Source organism: Strix uralensis, chromosome 15 (assembly GCF_047716275.1).
Source record: "Strix uralensis isolate ZFMK-TIS-50842 chromosome 15, bStrUra1, whole genome shotgun sequence".
Lineage (NCBI taxonomy): Eukaryota > Metazoa > Chordata > Aves > Strigiformes > Strigidae > Strix > Strix uralensis.
Genome location: NC_133986.1, coordinates 11,300,351 through 11,321,185, shown reverse-complemented (window position 1 = coordinate 11,321,185; position 20,835 = coordinate 11,300,351). Strand labels below are relative to the sequence as shown.

Sequence of the window (20,835 nt, the reverse complement as noted above, 5' to 3'; positions counted from 1 at the left end):
ACGCCTGGCACAGGGGACGCCGCTCAGCTCTGGCCTTTAAAAACACCCCCCCCCCTTCTCCGTGCCACCCCGGGGTGCCCGGCCCCCGGCCCCGTGCCCCGGATTAGGCGGCGGGCACGGCGGGCGGCACAGAGCCCCATTGTCCCCTCCACAGCCAGTGGGGGGGGGACGACACGGGGGGGGTACACGGGCACCTCGCGCCAGGCGCTGGCACCCTCACCCTGAGCTGGGCTTGCACCCCTGGCCTTGGCCTTGTCCCCTGTCCCCAGGGACGCCATGGGGACACGCTGCCGCAGCGTGGGGAGGCGTCTCAGTGTGCCAGGGTGTCCCTGTCCCCAAACTGGCCAGGCTGGGCACAGCCCCCCCCTTTTCTTGTCCCCCTCTCCCCAGCATGGCGGAGCTGCCAGGACGCACGTCCCCCGGCTTAGCTCCAGCTGCCCACGGCGTCACTGTCACCGTCACCGGCAGGCAGAGAGCCACCACCACGGCCACCATGCCACCCAGCCCTGCACGCCCTGTCACCCACACCCAGCTACACCCGGCACAGCCGCCGCCTGTCCACACACCCCAACATACACCCCACAGTCCCCAGTCCCGCACCCTGTGGACACACACACACACACACACACACACGGGGACACAGGCAGAGGTGCACACCTGCACGTACACGGCACACGGGCGTGCACACACACACGCAGACACGCGCAGACACACACAGACACGCGTGTACACACCCCACACCCCCACCCGGGTCCCGCTGCTCCCGCGCCACCCTACCCCCCAGCACCAGCACCCCCTCGGGGCGTGCACACGCACCACCCCCCCCAAAAAAAAAAAAGTGCCCCCACGGCCACGCACATCCCCCCCGCGTGGACCCCACGCTCCCACTCGCGTCAGCACTCACCGGCGGTAGCAGTCGGTCTGTCCGGGGCTGTTCCCGCTCCGGTCCCGGTGGTGGCGGTGGCGTCTCCTGCCCGGGCGGGGCGGCCCCGGGGAGGGTCGGGGCGGGGCCGGGGGGGGACCGGAGGGACCGGGGAGGAGAAGGGGAGGGGGGAGGGGGGTACGGAGGCTCCGGGGGGGAGCGGGGGGGTGCCGGGACAAGGGGGCAGAGGGGAGCCAGAGAGGGTGGGGGGGAGCCGGGGTGTCACCGCGGGGGACTAGGGGAGGGGGGACGGGGAGGGGGGACGGGGACAGCCCGGCGGGGTCACCCCGGGCCGGCTGTAAAGCTGACACCGCGGAGCAGAAATGTCAGGGCTGGGGCCAGGCGGCTGCCACCACCCCCCCCCCCGCCCGGGGAGCTATTCGCGACCGCATGGCACGGCACAAGCATGGCACGGCACGGCACACAGGGAATGTCACCAAATGGCACGGCATGGCACACAGGGAATGTCACCAAATGGCACGGCATGGCACACAGGACATGTAGGGAATGGCACGGCTCGGCACGGCTCAGAACGGCTCGGCCTGGATAGTGGCAGTGCCGGTGCCACCCGCGGCCTGTCCCCGCTGTTCCCCACCTTGGGGACCCATTAATGACTGCTGCGGGCAGGGGACAGGCAGGGGACAGGCAGGATGGCACAAGCGGGACGGGGGTGGGCACAAACGGGGCCTCAGACCCCCCCCCCAGAGCCGCGCCCAGGGTGCCGGCGGGAGCCCAGGCTTTGGGGTGCCCCTGGGGACACCGGGGTGGCAACAGCCTCCCGGCAACAGCCCGGTGCTACTCGCAACGGCGGCCCCACGGCCCCGGAGCTGGCACATGGCGGCGGGGGGCGGGGGCGGGGGGGTCACCCCGGTCTCCGCCAGGCACGGTGTGTCCTCCTCTGTCCCCCTGTGTCCCCCAGACCCCATGCCCCGTCACAGCGCAGTCCCGGGGACGCCATCTGCCCCAGTCCCCCCCCACCCCTTGCGCTGTGTGACCGTGTCCCCCCCCTCCAGGGGCTGTCCCCGAGCACCGGGATGCGGGTACATGGGGTCCCCCGTGTCCCCCTGCCCGGGGGTGTCCCGGTGCCACGCGTGTCCCCATCTCTCTGTGCCGCCAACGGGGGTGCCTGCAGTGCCCTCACGGCGGGGATGGGGGTGTCCCTGTGCCCCCCCCCCCCCCCCCGGTTGCGCTGTCCCGTTGTGCTCCCGGTGACACTGTCGCTCTGATTCCTCCGAGCCGACAGGGGGCGCCAGCGCCTCTCGCCCCTCCCCACCGCCCCCACAGGCCGCTCCCGCTGGGCGCGCGGCGCGCGGGGCGGGGCGGGAGCGTCCGGCGGCCATGGCGGACACCGAGAAACTCAACCTCGACTCCATCATCAGCCGCCTCCTCGAGGGTGAGCGGCCTCGTTACCGCCGGCACCCCCCGTCCCCGGGACCCCGAACAGCCCCCGGCGGTGCCTGAACCCCCGGGGGGGGGGCCTGGAGCTGAGCCCTGGGGGGGGGGCCTGGGGGATGTTGGGGGGGGTGGTGGGGCTGTGGGGCGGGGGCGGGTGGGGGGGGTTGTGGGTCTGGCTGTCGGGGGGCTGTGCAGGGAATGGGGTCTGGATGTTGGGCTGAGGGGGTTGGGAGGCAGCAGGGGAGTTTGGGGGGAGCTGGGGGTTTTGGGGGCTCAGGGGAGTAGGGGGCTGCTGGATTTGGGATAGGCTGGGAAAGGGGGGGGGGTAGGGGATATGGGGTGTGTTGGGGTACGGGGGTGCCAGGTTGGCAGGCACCGGGGCAGGGGGAGGATTGGGGTTTGCAGGCCCCGCGGTTTGGGGGGGGGCCCTGCCACAACCGCCAGCTCTGGCAGGAGAGGGGGGGCCCTGGGGTTGGGGGTGATCCTTGCCCACCCGCTCTGGGGCAGGCCAGGACCCTCCCTCGGGGTGGGGAGACACACCCCCAAATCCCTTGTACCCATCGCTCCTGCCAGTCTGTGAGTGCAGGCCCCAGTGCCCGTCCCTCAGCGCCAGGGCATGGGGTGCGTGTGGGGCGCTGGCGGGGGTCCCTGATGCCTCTTTCTCTTGGGGGGGACCAGTCCAAGGGTCGCGGCCGGGGAAAAACGTGCAGCTGACGGAGAACGAGATCCGGGGGCTGTGCCTCAAGTCACGGGAGATCTTCCTCAGCCAGCCCATCTTGCTGGAGCTGGAGGCACCCCTCAAGATCTGCGGTGAGGGCTGGCTGGGTGCCACACTGGCCGGGCACCCCGGGCACAGGCTGGGCGAGCCCCCCGGGTGGGCACAGGGACCAGTTGGGGGTCCCAGCATGGCCCAGTGCTTCCCCAGGCATGCGGATGGGCAGCACTGGGTGGCGGGGGGGGGGCTGTGGGTGGGCTGGGGTCCCACGCACACTCTGTTCCCCCTTCCCCAGGCGACATCCACGGGCAGTACTACGACCTGCTGCGGCTCTTTGAGTACGGAGGCTTCCCCCCCGAGAGCAACTACCTGTTTCTGGGTGACTACGTGGACCGGGGCAAGCAGTCACTGGAGACCATCTGCCTGCTGCTCGCCTACAAGATCAAGTACCCCGAGAACTTCTTCCTGCTGCGTGGCAACCACGAGTGCGCCAGCATCAATCGCATCTATGGCTTCTACGATGAGTGTGAGCACTCAGGCTGCGGCCACATGTGTGTCCCCCCCGCTGCCCCCAACCCCTCTGCCATCCCCAGGTGCCCTGGTGTTGTCCTGCACCAATGCCGTTGAGTCGTCCTGCCACCCCCACGTCCCCCCTGCCGTCCTGTGCCATCCTCGTACCCACAACCAACCAGTACCGCCCCAGTGCTCCTAGTACCATCCGCACTGAGCGTCCCATACCCACCCTGTGCCCCCCCCTGCCCCCAACCACCTATACGAGCATGCACCCCAAGGACACTAAGGGCAACTGGAGGAGTTTCACTAAGGCCAAATGCCGGGTTCTGCCCTTGGGCCACAACAACCCCCAGCAGCGCTACAGGCCTGGGGAGGAGTGGCTGGAGAGCTGCCAGTCAGAGAGGGACCTGGGGGGGTTGATTGCCAGCCGGCTGAACAGGAGCCAGCAGTGTGCCCAGGTGGCCAAGAGGGCCAATGGCATCCTGTCTTGTATCAGCAATAGCGTGGCCAGCAGGGACAGGGAAGGGATCTCACCCCTGTACTCGGCACTGGTGAGGCCGCCCCTCAATGAGTGGGTTCAGTTTTGGTCCCCTCACTCCAAAAAGGCCATGGAATGACTCGAGTGTGTCCAGAGACGGGCAACGGAGCTGGTGCAGGGTCTGGAGCACAGGTCTGATGGGGAGCGGCTGAGGGAACTGGGGGGGTTTAGTCTGGAGAAGAGGAGGCTGAGGGGAGACCTCATCGCCCTCTACAACTCCCTGAAAGGAGGGTGCAGAGAGGGGGGATGAGTCTCTTGAACCAAGGAACAAGTGACAGGACAAGAGGGAATGGCCTCAAGCTGCGCCAGGGCAGGGTCAGACTGGCTCTTAGGAAGTATTTCTTTGCAGAAGGGGTTGTTGGGTGTTGGAATGGGCTGCCCAGGGCAGGGGTGGAGTCCCCATCCCTGGAGGGGTTGAAGAGTGGGGTTGACCCAGCGCTGAGGGATCTGGTGGAGTTGAGAACGGTCAGGGTGAGGTTCATGGTTGGACTGGATGATCTTCAAGGGCTTTTCCAACCCAGATTCTGGGATTCTGTGACACCCCTTGTGTGACGCGGTGCCATCCCACAGCATTGTCCCCGTGCAGCCAGAGCCTGGCCGGTGGGCCTATGGGCAGCTTTGTGTGCTTCACCTGGGGGGGGGACAAACCCACGTGGGGGCTCATGGGGACCCCACACACCCTTGTACCCCCAAAGGGGCCAGCACTGGCCACCCACACCCACTGCTTTACAGGCAAACGGCGGTACAACATCAAGCTCTGGAAGACGTTCACCGATTGCTTCAACTGTTTGCCCATTGCCGCTATCGTGGATGAGAAGATCTTCTGCTGCCATGGAGGTGGGCATGGCCCTGCTGGGGGCGCTTCGGGGAAACAGCCACAGGGGATAGGAGCTTTGGAGGTGCCCCAGGAGGATGGGGGGCGGGGGGCTGTTACTGAAGAGGCAGGGCCTGACAGAGCCCCCCCTCGCCGTCCTCGCAGGGTTGTCTCCCGACCTGCAATCGATGGAGCAGATCCGACGGATCATGCGCCCCACGGACGTGCCGGATCAAGGCCTGCTCTGTGACCTGCTTTGGTCCGACCCCGACAAAGATGTGCAGGGCTGGGGTGAGAACGACCGCGGCGTCTCCTTCACCTTTGGGGCGGAGGTGGTGGCGAAGTTCCTGCACAAACACGACCTGGACCTCATCTGCCGGGCGCACCAGGTACCCCTGGGGTGCCCGAGTGCTCGGGGGGGAGGGCAGATGCACCCCTTGGGGGAGGAAAGATTTGGGTCCCCAGTGGGTATTGGGTATGGGGAAGGTGGTTTTACCCCTAATATTTGCCCCTCGAGGGCAGTATTTACTCTAGGGGCTGCCTGGGGATGCACAGGTCGGGGTCCTGGGGGGGTATTTGCCCACAGAGGGGGATGTTTGATCTTGGGGGTGTTGGGAGGGGGCTTGTCAGGAGTGTGTGAACTGGACCCCTGGGGTTATTTGCCCCCGGGGGTTGGGTATTTTCCCCCAGGGGGTGGTTATTTGCCTCTGGGGGGGGTATTTGCCCCAGGGGAGTGCATATTTGCCCCGGGGTAGTGGTTATTTGCCCCAAGGAGTGGGTAGTCACCCCGGGGGTGGGTATTTGCCCCCGGGGGTGCCCAGCTCAGCACCGACTCCATCGCCCGGGCAGGTGGTGGAGGATGGTTATGAATTCTTCGCCAAGCGCCAGCTCGTCACCCTCTTCTCGGCACCCAACTACTGCGGGGAGTTCGACAACGCGGGCGCCATGATGAGCGTGGACGAAACGCTCATGTGTTCATTTCAGGTGGGCTGGGGGGGCTGTTGGGGTGGGGTGGGGGGCAGGCAGGGGCTGCGGGAGGGCCCCAATTCCTGCTGAGGGGGCAGGAGCGGAGTTGCAGGGAGCCTCCACCCTCAAGGTGGGAGGGGAATGGGGAGCTGGGGCAGGAGGGGGCACGACGTGCAGCCCCCCTCCCTCACCCCTTTTTTTTTCCTCCACCCCCCCACTAGATTTTGAAGCCGGCCGACAAGAACAAGGGCAAATACGGGCAGTTCAGCGGGCTGAACCCTGCGGGACGCCCCGTCACCCCTCCCCGCAACTCTGCCAAAGCCAAGAAATGAGCCGTGAGCCGCCCGGCCCCCCCCGGCCCCGGCTGGGGCTTGGCCCCCCGCCCTCAGCATCAGGTCGCTTTTCTTTCGACTCGTTTTTTATTTGTAAGATCCTGCACCCCCCCCAACCACACTCCACTGAACCAAATACAGCCCCCCCCAGGGCAGGGACCACCGGGGCGAGGGGGGAGCCCAGAGCCCAGCCCTGGGATGGCAGTGGAGAAGAGGAGGGGGGGGGAGCAGGAGAATTTTTTGGGAATAAACTTGTAATGGGTCGTGGGGGGGTGCCTGTGTTTGGGGGTTGATGCTGGTTGGGGGGGGGGTGTGTGTCACGCAGGGGTGGGGTGCTGGCAGCTCCGTGTCCTCGGGGCTCTCAGGACTCCTCTTCGCTGTCTTCTGCCAGCACCTCCTGGGTGGGGGCTGGGCCGGGCCCCCCCGGTGTCAACACTGAGCCAAAAAACAGGGAGCGAAACTGGGGGGGAGAGATGGGGGTCAGGAGGGGACTGTGCCCATTCCCCTGCCCCCTGGCACACACTGTGCCCAGCACAGACCTTCTTGTGAGGGGGGGTCCCTGGCACAGCTCCTTCCTCCTCCTCCTCCTCTTCAGGGTCACTTTCAGCTGGATGTGGGGTGCGCAGGGGGAAAGTGGGGCTGGGGGGTACCCCCGAGCCCTCATCGTAGGCACTGGTTTCCATGGCAATCATGTAGGATTCGAGGTCATCGGTGAAGTCCTCTGATGGGGTGGGCAGGTGTGAGACACTGGTGGGGAGAGAGTGAGTAAGCAGGGGCAGAGCGGGGACCATTCACTCTGGTCCCTACTGATGACAGCTGGAAGGTTAAGCTGGGACTGTCACCCTCCCTGTTACCCGTTGGCCGTGGGGGGCTGCAGGCTGCTTTCTGGGTCTGAGAGGGTGGCCAGCACCAGGTGAACCTCCAACACGGCATCAGCCAGGGTGAAGATCACAGGCCTGGGGGCACAGAGGGGCTGAGGTGGGGGGAGCCAATGGCAGAACTGGCACAGGGGGGGCCTGGGGCACCTGTTCCTACCTGCCAGGAGCATCATAGTGGATGGTGAGGGGCAGGTTGGAGGCCTCAGCAAAGGTCAGCAGCCCCTGGGGACAAAGGGGAGGGTGAGGGGGCCTGAGGGGTGACACGGGGCTTGGGGCCAGCAGCCCTGGGCAGGGGCTCACCCGAAACTCCTTGAGGCAGAAGGTGATGTGGGAGCCCGGGGCGACGGCCACCGTCTCAAACTCGTCCTTGGCCAGCCACAGCTCTGTCACCATCGTCTTGCTTGGCTCTGGGGGGCCGGGGGGGGAAGGAGGTGGGTCAGGGGGCTGCGCTGACACCCTCAGGCTGAGAGAGGGGCACCCCCACCCTGCAGGGCCTCACCTGCCTCATCCTCCACGTAGTTTCGGAGGCTGATCTTGCCCCCGGGGCCTGTCCCCAGCGTCACCTCAGCCAGTGTCGGGGGGAAGTGGACCACGGCCTCTGCCAGCACCCTGTGGGCACATGGGCTGAGCCCCCCCAAACACCCCTACACCCCCCCCCAAGAGGACCAGCTGGAGTCCTACCAGCCCCCTGCCCATCCCTGTGCCCCCCCCAGCTCACCGTGCCGGGGCGCAGAGGCTGCTGGTGCAGCGCTGGGTGTCGAAGACGGCCTGTAGCCGCTCGCACTCCTGGAAAGCCAAGTTGTGCGTCTTGGTGACACCTGACAGGGACAACGCCGGCTCAGTGGGGCGGGGGGGGGGGCAGCATGTGTCCCCCCACCCCGAGACTCACCATACTTGCAGTGGAGCTGCACAACCAAGCGGCTGGCCCGGGGTTTGAGCAGGATGAGGCATTTCCCCACCGTTTTTTCCAGCGAGGGCAGCGAGCGGAAAACACCCAGGAAGGACTGTGGGGCGGGGGATGGATACGGGGACAGTCACCCCTATGTGTCACACCCCCAACCCCCTCAAAAAAAAAAAGTTTTGGGGGTGCCCAGGCAGGATGTGGGGGGTGAGTGCTTGCACCTTCATCAGGACTTTGCATCGGAAGAGCTCTCTGTCGGGGGGGGGGCCGCCCACCTCGTACAGCTGGAAGAAGAGGGGGGCAAAGAGGAAGGAGGCGAAAGCGGAGCGCGAGGAGTTGACGGTGCGCAGGGACAACTGCGGGGGGACGACACAGTGTTGGCACTGCCTGACCCCCCCTCCGCCATGCCCCAGTGGGGATGGAGGGGGGCACAGGTGACCCCCGCAGCTCGCACCCTGTGTTTCCCCCCCCCCGCCATACCCCGCTGTCGGTGGGCTCCAGGTAGAGCTCGTCCCCGATGCGGGACAGGGAGTGCACGGCTCGGCCGAGGACTGGGGGGGCGAGGAGGAAGGGGGGGGGTGAGGCAGGGCACCCCTGTGCCCCCCACACCCCCCCGTGCCCCCCAAGCCCCGCTCACCTTTGACGTTGCCACCAGCGACGATGCACTTCATGGTGCCGGCACGGGGGGGCCTCGCGCCTGCCCCAGCCCCGCCCCGCGCTCAGGCCCCGCCCCCAGCCCCGCCCCGCGGCCCAAGCCCCGCCCACACCATATGGGTGCGTGCGGCGGCGGTTTCACGGCCCCGTCGTCGCTCCCCACCCCCCCCGGCCCCGCGCCTTGATGGACGCGCCCAGCTGCCCCCCCCCGCCTCGGTAGTTGTTCCCGGAGCGCCTCGGCGGTGCCGCTTCCCCAGCGGTCTCCGGAGTGGTCTCGCCCGCCCCCCCCGCTATCCAGCCTCAGTGGTTCCGGCCGCTTCACCTCCGCGCCGCGCCGGCACCTTCCCCGTTGTCGCGCCGCCTTCTCCCGCCGCCTTCCCATTGGGCAGGAGCCTACCTTCGTCCCGCCCCCAGCGTCAGTTGATTGGTTGGCCCGGCCGCGTGACAACCCGGCGGCGTTCTCGAGCCGGCGTTCTCGCGCCGGGCTTCGCCTCACGTGATCAGGGGCGGGCCCCACCCCGTGCTCCGGGGGCGGGCACGCGCGCGGGTAGACCCGCCCCCTTCCCCTCCCACGCCGCTCGCTATTGGGCGGCAGAGCGCAGGCGCCGCCGGCCTTTGGAGTGACGTGTCGCTCAGCCAATGGGGCCTCGACGGCGAGCGGCGGCTGTGTGCCCCTCGGCACGGCTCCCCGTGCCCGGCCCCGGTCCCAAGCCCGACTCCGCGTCCCAGCCTGCCCTCGGCCCGGGTCCAGGCCGCCGTCCTGCCCCCGTGGCCACCCGCCTGCCCTCGGCTCCTTCCCTGAGCCTCCTGATTCATCCCTGGGCCCTCCCTGGGGTCTGTGCCCTACCAGGCCCCAGCCCTCTCCTGGGAGGATCCTGTGGGCCTCTCTGAGGGGCCTGTGCCGTCCCCCGTGGCGTTGGCACCCCCAGCCTGCACCGTGGCTCTCCGCAGGACCCCAGCGTGCCCACTGCCCTGCCTCTCAGATGCATCCTGCTCCCCTCAGCAGCCGTCCCGTCAGTGAGCATGCCCTCGCGCCTGCCTCCCTGCTTCTCCCCTGGTACCATCCAGGGTAAGGCTGCCCCCTTGTTCACACTCTCGTCTCGTTCCCTTCAGCTCAGCCCCCTCCATCAAGCCGCTGCCGCCAGCCCCTGTCTGCACTCCTGGAGCATGGAGCTCTCCCTTGCCCACCCAGGGGCCGTGTTTGTGGGGCTGGGAAGGGCTGCAGCTCCCCGGAGGTTGTGCAGTAGCTGGTGGAGCCATCCCTGCTCTGGTGCCTCCCAGCAGCCCCAGCATTCAGGGGACCCCTGCCCCGTACCCGCAGGCCTCCGCCTCCCGAGCAGTGCCTGAGGGCAATGGGCAAGCGGGGATGCTGTAGCCGGATTGGCAGCGGTTAACAGTCTCCATCCTACAGGCGCAGCCGGCTATGCATGATGGAAAGCGGGAAGCTTGTACCTGGAAGGCCGGCACTGAGGTGGGTGAGGGTATAAAAGCAATAAAGAGGATAAAGGGTCCCGGGTGAGGGAGAGCTCGGCAAATTGCTTTTTGCACACACAAGCAGCCAGCCCGGCGCGACTGGCTCTCAGGTTGGGGCCTCGAGGGAGGCTGGGGGATCTGGCTGCGAGTCACTTGACTCACGCTCGCTCGCAGCAGGGTCCTTCAGCTGCCTCCCGCCCGCGGCGGGATCAGCCGCTGCCCAAGTCCCTCCTGGGCTCAGTGGCTGCGGAGCCCGAGCCGAGGGGCCCCGATACGCAGCCTACGGAGCGCGGCTGGCACCTGAGGGGGAGGCGGGGAGGGGGACGCAGAGCCACGGCCTCTCCTCCTCCTCCTCTTTGCCGTCTCAGGTGCTCAGCGCCTTTCCGAATGCCCCGTGTCGTGGATTTTGGACCCAACACCCCTCGGTTGCGCATCCCCTCCAGGTACACAAACTTTCGACCTTTGCGGGGCCGCTCTGCGGGCCAAGCCACGTGTGTGTGACTGGGCTCAGACCGCAGGCGGGGAGCTCGGGGGGACTCCCAGGCCTGCCTTGGCCTGGGCTCGGGGTCCAGCCCCCCGGGGTTGACTGGATCTGGCTCACTCCACCCCTGGGGTAAGCACTGGCTACCGGCCTCTTCCTCCCAGGAGGAGGAGGAGGAGAGGATTGTGTGTGAGCGTCCGTTCCAGCTCTTGAACAGCAGCCGGGCTCCTCTGGAGCCGACGTCCCCAGGAGGGGCTCTGGCCTCAGGGCTCGGCGTTTTATGGGGCTGCGGATAGGACGCAGCTGGCTGCGGTCGTGACACACACACCTCCGCGGTGGCCAAAGCCACGCGCACCCCTCCCTCTTCCCCTGACCGCCCTGAGCCAGCGCTGACGAGGCACTGGGGACCGAGCTGGCTATGGGGCCGGCGGCAGAAGCCTGGCAGCCCTTGGTGGGGTCCAGCACCCCCAGGCTCAGCCCACGCGGGGGTCAACCTTCCCTGGGTGCCCCCTCCCACCCGGTGGGCTCGGAGATGTCTCCCAAGCACCGGGCAGCCACCCGCTCCCCCGAGAGCCGCCGTTTCCTTCCCGGCACGGCGTCCCGAGCACATGGCGCAGTGCCCTCGCCCAGGCAGCGCTGTGGAGAGACAGACGGACACAGCTGGGCTCCTGCTCCCTGCCCGGCAGGAGGGGACAGGCGCCGGCTGCCGCCAGGCCCAGTGGCTGCTCGGTACCCCGAGATATCACCCTGGGGTGTCCCCAAGGAGCTGGGACAGCGCCCTGCCTGCCCAGCTCCCAACTCGGGGCAAGGCCTGAAGGCGGTTTAGGGCTAAAACACCTCCCCAGTGCCAACTTTTTTCTCTCTTCTCTCCCTCCTCCCATCTACCAGGGGCTCAGAGCTCTGGGGTGGCCCCGGGGCGTCACGGGATGGCGCCGGATGCGGATTTTGGGACCGTGGAAGGGTCAGGTAGGAGTGCGAGGGCCTGCGGGCGGGCGGGCAGGGGCCGCGGCGCGGCGACGGGCGAGCAGGCGGCGAGCTGCCTGCCGCAAAGGTCAGCAGTGGGAGGCAGAGCCGGGCAGCGGCGCCGGCTGAGGGGCCCGCGGTGACGGGGCCGGGACGAAGGTGAGGTCAGCTGCCCACGGCGCTGCCGGTGACGTGGTCCCCAAGGGCAGAACGGGCCATGGCCTCACCCACGCGGGTCACTGCTGGGCTAGTGGCTGTGCGAGGGAGGCTGCCACAACGCCACGGGGCTGGGGGGCTCGTGCCACGTCTGCTGGTGGCCCTGTTACCCTCCTCCTCCTCCTCTCTTCTCTCTCAGGTGTCGGCCCAGCGTGAGCCGTGTGGCCACTGAGCTGGAAGACTCACCAGAAACAACCTCAGTGCTGCCTTTTGGGGAGGGGACGGGGTGAGAACAGGCAGCCCCGCTGCTGCCTGCGCAGGCAGGACTTGATGACCACCCGCCCCCCCCACCTCTCTCTCTGCCTTACCCCGGGCTGGCAGTCACCCCCCCGCCCCCCCCAGGAGACGTGAAAGCGGCTTTTCCCAACCACTCCACACTGCTGGCGGGGGCTGTTTGCTTGGGGAGGGAAACCAGATACCCTGCACCGCGGCTGGGGGAGAAGCTGGCCCCACGCCGTGCGGGCAGGGCTGGAGGTGGGGACCCCCCCAACCCCTCCGGCACGTTTTCAGGGAGTCGGGCCAAAGCACCTTCCCTCCGCCCAGCCACAGGTTTTCCGGCAGCTCCATCCCGACATGAGGGCTGTCCCACCACCAGCACCTCCTTAGGGGGTCCCTAAAACTTGCCCGGAGTTGGGGGGGGGGGGGCTTGGTGGTGGATTTGGGCACCCAATTTAGGGATTTGGGGCAAAGCTGGGCTCGGCGTGCTCCGAGCAGCCGCCCCGCTGCTGCGTGCCCGGCAGAGAGCCGGGAGGATGCGACCGCGGCCAGCGCAGGAGCCGGGAGGGCTCAGACCTGGCCGGGGCCGGGGGGCTGGAGTGGAAACAAATCTGCCTTTACCTCCCGGCCCTTCCCGGCGTTCCCCGGCAGTGCCGGCCTTTTGTTTTAAACAAAGCTTTTTTTTGGTCTTTTTTTTTTTGCTTTTTTTGGCCTTTTTTTCTTTTTTTTTTCTTTTTTCTTCTTTTATTTTTCTTCTTTCATTTTTTTTCTTTTTTCTATCTTTTCCTTTTTAAATCCTTCTTCATCCTTTTTTTTCTTCTTCATCCTTTTTTTTCTTCATCCTTTTTTCTTCTTCATCCTTTTTTTTCTTCATCCTTTTTTTTCTTCATCCTTTTTTTCTTCATCCTTTTTTTTCTTCATCCTTTTTTTTTCTTCATCCTTTTTTCTTCTTCATCCTTTTTTTCTTCTTCATCCTTTTTTTTCTTCTTCATCCTTTTTTTTCTTCTTCATCCTTTTTTTCTTCATCCTTTTTTTTCTTCTTCATCCTTTTTTTTCTTCTTCATCCTTTTTTTCCTTCTTCATCCTTTTTTTCCTTCTTCATCCTTTTTTTCCTTCTTCATCCTTTTTTTCCTTCTTCATCCTTTTTTTTCTTCTTCTTTTTTCTTCATCCTTTTTTCTTCTTTTTTTCTTCGGGGAGCCAGCTCAGGCAAGGACGTTCCCTGTTCCCCCTCATCGCCAAGAGAGACCCTCTCTGTTTTCCCCTGCCTGCGGCAGGGATGTGGCGCTCACCTCCCTGGCAGAGCCCACTCGTGGATGTGGGTCACGAGGGGAAGGGATGGGGTGTAGGGGGGGGTGTCTGGCTGTCGGATCACCCCCCCACACACCCCCCTCCCTCCCCTGTTGCTGCGGGTGTTGGGGTTTTTACACCACGCTTGGCCCTGGGGGGCCGCCCTCACCCCGGGCACCCGCCCCACTCACCCCCAGTGGGTTGTGAGAAACCCCACGGTCACTGCCAAAGTCCCCACGGGCGCCGGGTCGGGCTTCGCCCTAACGAGGGGGGGGTTAATTGGGGAGGAAGCGGCTGCTCTCTCGCACCCCGCGGGGGGAGAGCTGGGGGTGAGGTCGGGGGGGGTGTCCGTGTGCGGGACGGGGCTCCCTCCCCATTCCCCGCGAGGTCGTGGGGGCAGCGAGGCCGGGAGAAGCGCGGGGGGGTGCGTGTGTGTGTCCCCCTCACCCCGGGAGCGGGGCTGAGCCGCTGCCGCCGCTCCGAGGGGCTCCGGTTCTCCCGGGGCCCCGACGGCCGCGCTCCCCCCGCACCCCCCCACCCCGCCGTCCCCGCTCACCTGCCGCCGTCCCGGCGGGGCAGCGGCCGCGGCGCTGCCGGTCCCCGTCGGGGGGGTCGGGTGGGTGTTTGTGGGGGTGTCCGGGACCCCGCTCTTTTTGCAGGGGAGGGGTCTGGCCGTGCCAGAGGAGAGGCGAGGACAGCCCCTGCCTGCCTGCCTGCCTGCCCGTCCCGCCACCGGCCGGCCCCCGCCTGCCTCTGCGCCTCCCCATCCCTCCACCCGCCCCTCCCCGCTCCCACCGCGGAGAAGGGGGGGTTGGGGGGGGCCCGGGGGGGGGGGGCAAGCTGGCACCCCACGCCCCAACACCCCCCCCCCCCCCCCCTTCACCCCGGCCCCGCTGCGGGGCGGCGAGAAGAGCCGCTCCGCCGCACCTCGCCCCCCCCACCCCCAACCTCTCCCTCCTCCTTTGCCCGGACCCCCCCCCCCTCCTTTACCCCCCCCCCCCGGGGGACCGGGCTCTCGGCGTGCGGCGGCGGCTCTGTACGTCGGGAGGAGAAGAGGCGAGAAGGCTCCGACCGGCAAATGGGAGCCGTAGTCCCGGTCCGGTGTGCGGGACCGTTGCCTGCCTCCCCGGGAAATCCCGACCACGCACCCACCGCCCCGGCCCCGCGCCTGTCCCGCATGGAGCTGCGAGCAGGTAGGAGACACCCCCCCCCCCGACCCCTCACCCCCCCTTATTCCTCCGGTACCGGCCCCGGTACCGGTGCCCCACTAACAAAAGCCGTGCGGGAGCCAGAACCGGGGAGGTGGCGGGGGGTGAAGGGAGGGAGAAAACAGGGGGGTCCCCCCTTCTTTTACACCGCCGGCAGCACCCTGGGGACCCCCTTTTTCCTTCTCACCGCCTTCCGCGGCGCTGGGGTTTGGCTTCAGGCTCCCCACTTCTGCCTGGTACTGGGACCCCGGGGATGGGGAAAGGGGATGGCGGAGGGGGGAACAGAGAAAAGTCCAAGGAGGGAGAGGGAGGGAATGAATGGAGCCCGCTCTTGTGTACAATTGCATCAAACACATTCTTGAAAGCAACCTGGTTCTGCTTAACACTTGAATTTTGAAAAAAAAAAAAAAAAAAAAAAACGGGGAAAAAAAAAAGCAAAGAAGGGAGGCAGCAGCTTGGAGAGGGTGTATGCGAGCTCGCGTTTTTTTATTCTTGCATTCCTGGACACCAATCAAAAGAGCAAATCAAGGGAGGTGGAAGGGGGAAAGGCGGCGAGCGAGGCAGCCGGAGCGTGGTGCGAACCGTGCACGCACTCACCCACCAAAAACCCACCCAACCCCGCCAGCTTGGGGTTTTTCCACCTAACACCCAAGCAAGCACAAACCAAAACAAATAGGGGAAAAAAAAAAAAAAACCAACAAAAAAACCCCAACCAACCAAACAACAACAACAACAAAAAAAACCCCAAACCAAAACCAAACCCTGAGCGAACGCAAGCGAGCAAGCGAGCCAGGGCAGAGGCGAGCAGGCGGGCTCGGCCGGCCGCTCGGGGCGCGGAGCAAGAGCCAAACCCCTGTTTTGGGCTCTTCTCGCCCCCCCTCTGCGCCTTCCGCTCCCCCAACCCCACCCTGCACCCCGACTATGTTAAATGTTGCTGGGGATCTCTCAGGTAAGACCGAGGCGCTGGGTGCTGCCGGCCGGGGCCGGGGCGGGGGGCTGCCTGCACTCTGCCACGGTTTTTCCTTTCCGAGCCGCTGCTGATTTTAATTTGATGTGATTAAAACGTCTGTCTGGCTTTGGGATTGATTTAAGACTTTCCCCTCTCTAGGATTTTTTTTTTTTGTTGGGTGGTTTTTTTGTGGGTTGTGTTTTTTTTTTCCCTTTCTCTCGTTCCCTCTTTTCCATGCATGTTTGTGATTACCAGGGAGGGAACCGCCGCTGAGCACGGAGAATTAAACCCCAGGACTGACAGAGGGGAGGAAAACGAAAGTCGCTGGGATTTGGGGAGCAGGAAGAATTATTTTTCCTGCCTGCGGGCTGGATTTCGGGTTTTGCCTCGGAAAGGCTTTGCCGAAACAGGCAAGGTTATCCCGGGGAGATGGCAGTGGGATTTTGGGGTGTCGGAGAAATGTCACTCTCTGGAGGGGACCGTCCCTGTGGCTGCGGGATGGCTTTGTTCCCCCGGCCCGAGTGGCCACCTCAGGGGTCCCGGGAAAGCCGGGGTGGTTGTGGGGCTGGCTGTCCCTGTGGCACAGCAGGATCGGGGAGCTCCTCGCTTGGAAAGGACGGGGAAAATGCTGGAAAACACCCCTAAAAGGTCCAATTGTGGGCGCCGTGAGGCTCCCCAGGCTCCTACCCGGGACAGCGTGAGGCCGGCACCGGGTTCGGCTCCAGCTCCTGCAGTGCCGGCGTGACGCAGGACGGGCAAAACGGGGCGAGCGCCAGGGAACCGGAAAAGCGAGGCTGGGATCCCCAGCAGCTCCCTCGCCCTCCCTCACCCTTTCCTCTCCCCCTTCCCGCCTGCTGCTGGAGCCGGTGGATGTGGCCACGGAGCTGGTGGCCCCCGCGGCCTGTGGTCAGCCAGTGGCCGGGACGGGAAGGGGACACCGAGTCCGGGACCACGGGAGGAGCTGCGGGATGAGAGTCTGGTTGCCCCAACCCCGGCTCCTCATTTTGGGGTATCTGCAGCCCAGCTTTCCATCCCCGGCGGGGTTCAGGGACTCTCGGCGTCATCGGTGTCCCCGCGCCTATTTAGCAGCCGGCGGCAGGGCACGGTGGCGGCGCACATCTGGGCTGCATTAGGCGCAGCCTCCGAGGGGAAATGCGGAGGGTTTTGCTTACAGGGCCGGCCTTGGGGGGAGATTTATGCCCTGCTAAGTGGCACAGAGCCCTATAAATCATCCCCCCCAGCCCCCTTTCTACCTGCCCGACCCCCTCTGCCACCAGGGGCTAGGACCCTGTTTGCCCGGTGGTCCCTCGCCCGCCTGCTGAGCACGGCAAGCGCGTGGGGATGCGCTCGCCCTGGCACAGACGGGACCATCTGGCAAACTGCCGTCGTGGCGGGGCCGTGGCTGTGGGTGGCACGTGGCCCCGTGGGTGACAGAGATGTCCTGGGCTTGGCCGAGGGTGCTGAAAAGTTGGGAGGGGAGCGGAATGGGGCCAGCTCGGGGATCACAGGGCATGGCCGTCCCCAGCGGGCACAGCCACACGGAGCTGCTGGTCCCACGCTAGCCCAAGGCAGGCAGTGGCCCCGTGGCGCTGCTGGGTGGGAAATGCCGATGGTGGTGGCAGCTCTGGAGGTGCCAGGAGCGGGATCCAGTGCCGGGGTGCTGGTAGTGGGGGTCCCCTGCTCCGCCTAAGGGTGCCAGCGTGGCCGTGGGTACCGTGGTGGTGGCCATGCCTGCGGGGCAACGGGGTCTGGTTGGGATTAGGGGCCTGCGCCGCCCCCCACCCCCACCTCACCGCTGAAAGGAGAGGGGGGGCAGGGGGGGTCCATCCTGCCGCTGGCTGAAGCTGGATGGGAAATCCAGGCCCAGCTAATTACGGCCTCGCTGGAGTCTCCCGTGCGCGACCGCGTTTATAAACACACGGAGGAGACAGGATGTAAACACTCAGCACTGCGAGCGCAGGCACGGCTGGTGTGGGGCGAGGGGGGGGGAAACCGGGGCCGTGGGGCCGTGCTCCCCCCTGCGCACCCCCACCCGCTCCCCTGGCTGGGCCCAGTGGCTTCGCTCGCCACCAGCCATGCGGGGACGAGGGGGCCGGTAGTGGCCTGACGGGCAACGGGGGCTGTGGGCAGGGGCGAGGCAGGGACTGCAGGCAGGGCTGGTGGGTTTTGGGGGCTTCTGGGGTGGGATGGGGACCCCCCCGAGGCTGCTGGTTGGGGAGTGAGGACACACGTGGCCTTACCCTCCGTGCTCGGGGACGTGTGTGGAGCGGGAGCATCCTCAGGGCTGCCGCTGCGCCTGCCCCCCACCACGATGTCACCTCCACGGCCATGGCGGGGTTCAATGTCACCAGCGTGGGGACACGGAGGGGACTGGCCTTGAGAGTCTCCTGACTCCCAAACCCCAGGGAGCAGCAGGCAGAGCCCAGCTGCCACGTTGGGCTACAAAACCGTCCCACAACAGCGCACGGCGAAGGGTTAAATGCTGCCGGGCCGGGTTGCAGGCAGCCTGGCCGCTGCCTGCTCCCTGCCTTGCCTTCAGACAGGGCTACTTTGTCCTCAATGCCGTGGTCACGCCTGGCCACCGCGAGACCTCCCGGGCTCGTGTGAGAGCCGCCGGGTGGGATGGGGCTCTGCTCGCTGCTGGACACCGGCCCATCAGATAGGGCGGCTCCCGCCGCGGTGTCAGGGGCCACGGGGCCGGCTGGGCTCCGGTGCGAGGGTCCCCCCCACCCTTTTCCTGGTTGCCACCCCCGCCCCCCCCCTCCCAGGCGCCGTTTTGCACGAGGGTTTCGGGAAAGCGGCTCTGGGGTGGCTTGTGGTCACTCCTGACCTCGGCGGCTCTGCCCACAGCATGCCCAGGGAACAGCTCACCCGGCACCGCGGCTACGCTCCCGCCTCGGCCGCTTGCCGGGAGGTCTGGCCAGCGCCGGCCGGCCGCCCGCGCCGACGGCGGGGAGAGAGGCCGGGGGGGGTTGAAGGAGGGCAGGGGGTCCCGCCGGCGTGCCCGTGACTCCCCGCACGTCCCGCCAAAAGCGGGCGACGTTCCCGCCGCCGCGGGCGCGAGGGATGCCCGTGGCACCGCCGCTGCAGCCGCCCACCTGACAGAGCTGGTGGGAGGAGGGTGCCCGGTCCCATGGCCCCCCTAGCTCCCCGGTTGCCCCCAGGGGCCAAGCGGGTGACCCCGGGTGGCCACGCCATGAGCTGCTTACATGGGCTTGGAGCATCCTGGCCGGGCTCCAGGGCCGGTTTTGAAACCCTCGGGCTCTTCCTTTCCGACGTCACCGGGATCCAGCTGTGCCGGCCCCGCGCCTCCCTCCTCCCCGCCGCCGCTGCCGCCGCCGCCATTGTCTGTGCCGGTGCCCAGACATTTTCCGCCTGGCGCCGAGTCGCTGTGACCAGGGTGGGTGAGGGAGAGCGGCTGCTCTGCGGGGCACCCGCTACGGCCGGGCCAATGGCCACCACTGTGTCATAGCCGTGTCTGTGACACCGCTGTGCCATGGCCGCTGCCGTGCTGTGGCCACCATCACTGCTGTGCCATGGCCACATCTGTGCCACCACAGTGCCACGGCCACCGCTGTGCCATGGTCACCCACGGCCACTGTTGTGCCGTGGCCACTGTGACCGCTGTGCCGTGGCCACTGTGACCGCTGTGCCGTGGCTGTGTCTGTGCCACCACTGTGCCACGGCCACCATTGTGCCCTCGCCGTGCATCCTGCCATCTCCTGTCCCTCAACCATCCACCTCCACCAGGCCCCTCTCCGTCCCCTTCCTCCCTCATCCTCATCCTCGGGCTCCTCCACCCCGTGTCCCGGCCACCTGCCCAGGAGCTGCCGGTGGCTCCGTCCCCATCCCTGCCGGCCCCGTCCCCCCGCCCCGCGCCCCCCAGCCCTGCTCCCCCCCGGCTGTGTTTGGTTTGGCCGCGGCAGCACCGGGCCTGGTGTAAATCCCGTGTTGGAAACTCGAGCCGGCGGCGGGCGAGGGTCCGGCCGGCCCAGCGGTGCCGGGGGCTCGGCCAAAGCAAACACCCGGGGGCGGGTGAGTCACCGCGGCGTGGCCCCCCCCCCAAACCAGCCGTCCCACGCGCGCTTGCACGCACGCAAGGCAGGACGGCGGCACGCTTCACGCGCCGGGACGCCGGGGCACGGTCACGGGCAAACGGCCGCATGTGCCCACTGTGCGCGGGGCACGGCTGCATGTCAGGGTGAGCCCACGGGTGTGCGTGGGCTGCGTGTGTCACACACGGACACGGTGTGGCGTGCGTGCGTGTGCACGGTGTGGCGCGTGCTTCTGCGGCGGGTCGCCCAGGCGGTGTATGGCACACCGATACGGTGTAGCACGTCCCTGCGCAGTGTATCGCACGTTTGCACAGTGTGTTGCACACCCGCACAGTGTCATGCGCCTGCAAGGTCCATCACACGCACGTGTGGTGGTTCACCTGCCTGTGTGATGCGCTGCACAACCGCACTGCATGTTGCACACCCGCAGGGTGTATCACCAGCAGGTGTGCTGTGTTGTACACCCACAGGGTGTATCGCAGGTGTGAGCAGCTTGTTGCATGCCCACAGCGTGTATCACAAGCGTGAGCAGAGTGTTGCACACCCACAGGGTGTATCACTGGTGTGTGTGCTGTGTTGCACACCCGCAGACTGTATCGCAGGTGTGAGCAGCTTGTTGCATGCCCACAGGGTGTATCACTGGTGTGTGTGCTGTGTTGCACACCCGCAGGGTGTATCACCAGTGTATGTGCCGGAATGTGTGCCACATTGCACTCTCACAGGGTGTATCACAGGCGTGAGCAGTGTGTTGCACACCCGCAGACTGTATCGCAGGCATGAGCAGCTTGTCACACACCCATAGGGTTTATCACTGGTGTATGTGCTGTGTTGCACTTTCAGGGTGTACAACAGGCATGAGCATCTTGTTGCACACCCGCATGGTCTATCACAGGTGTGAGCAGTGTGTTGGACACCCATAGGGTGTATCGCCAACGTGGGTGCTGTGTTGCACTCCGGCAGGGTGTATCACAGGCGTGAGCAGCTCGTCGCACACCTGCAGGGTGTATCACAGGCATGAGCAGCGTGCTGTTGCACACCCGCCCGCTGCCGGGAGCTGGCTGTCTCCCCGCAGCCGGGTACCCGCTGCGGCAGGGCTGGCATGGCCAGAGCCAGGGTGTCCCCGAGGACCCTCGTGCGTCACCGGCGCTTGGCCGCTCCCAGGTTTCCAAACCTCCCGGCGGCTCATGACGGGGAGTGGTGACGTGCGAGGGCACCGCGGGGCTCCCCCCGGCTTTCTCGGGGTCGGGGGGGGGCCACTACGGGGCGGGGAGGGGGGGGGGAAGTTGCCGGGAAGCCCAACTCGGCGTGTCGAGAGGTGCCAGTTGGCCAGGACCCTTGTAGCCGCGGGCTGTGACCTT

General features: G+C 66.5%; 3 protein-coding genes across 6 annotated transcripts in view; 2 read left to right on the top strand and 1 right to left on the bottom strand.

The window, feature by feature from the left end:
- Window positions 1-2,211: 2,211 nt before the first annotated feature.
- On the top strand, window positions 2,212-6,458 carry PPP1CA (protein phosphatase 1 catalytic subunit alpha). Its single transcript, XM_074884643.1, has 7 exons — window positions 2,212-2,315; window positions 2,996-3,127; window positions 3,328-3,558; window positions 4,816-4,920; window positions 5,063-5,286; window positions 5,747-5,881; window positions 6,085-6,458. Exons 1-7 carry the CDS (start codon window positions 2,261-2,263, stop codon window positions 6,193-6,195), a joined length of 993 nt encoding a protein of 330 aa, XP_074740744.1. The 5' UTR covers window positions 2,212-2,260; the 3' UTR covers window positions 6,196-6,458.
- On the bottom strand, window positions 6,264-13,997 carry RAD9A (RAD9 checkpoint clamp component A). Of its 2 annotated transcripts, XM_074884641.1 has the most exons (11): window positions 8,612-8,721; window positions 8,455-8,525; window positions 8,196-8,330; window positions 7,963-8,077; window positions 7,792-7,891; window positions 7,573-7,682; window positions 7,374-7,480; window positions 7,231-7,295; window positions 7,050-7,151; window positions 6,735-6,942; window positions 6,264-6,655 (listed from the first exon to the last, which is right to left on the bottom strand). In XM_074884641.1, the coding sequence occupies exons 1-11, from the start codon at window positions 8,643-8,645 to the stop codon at window positions 6,557-6,559; spliced, it is 1,146 nt and encodes a 381-aa protein (XP_074740742.1). In that variant the 5' UTR covers window positions 8,646-8,721; the 3' UTR covers window positions 6,264-6,556. The 2 variants fall into 2 exon arrangements, with proteins under 2 accessions (XP_074740742.1, XP_074740743.1); XM_074884642.1 differs by lacking the exons at window positions 8,455-8,525; window positions 8,612-8,721 and adding an exon at window positions 13,822-13,997 and having other exon boundaries at window positions 8,196-8,258.
- Window positions 13,998-14,326: 329 nt separating this feature from the next.
- CLCF1 (cardiotrophin like cytokine factor 1) overlaps window positions 14,327-20,835 on the top strand; it is an 11,143-nt gene continuing 4,634 nt past the window's right edge. For 2 of the 3 annotated variants that reach the window (XR_012630914.1, XM_074884429.1), the window contains exon 1: window positions 14,327-14,458. Coding sequence is in view for 2 of the 3 variants with exons in the window: in XM_074884429.1 (XP_074740530.1) it covers window positions 14,344-14,458 (115 nt within the window). In the remaining variant the exon portion in view is untranslated. Of the gene's footprint in view, window positions 14,459-14,661; window positions 15,423-20,835 lie in introns of those variants that run through there. The other variant, XM_074884431.1, reaches the window with a different exon arrangement.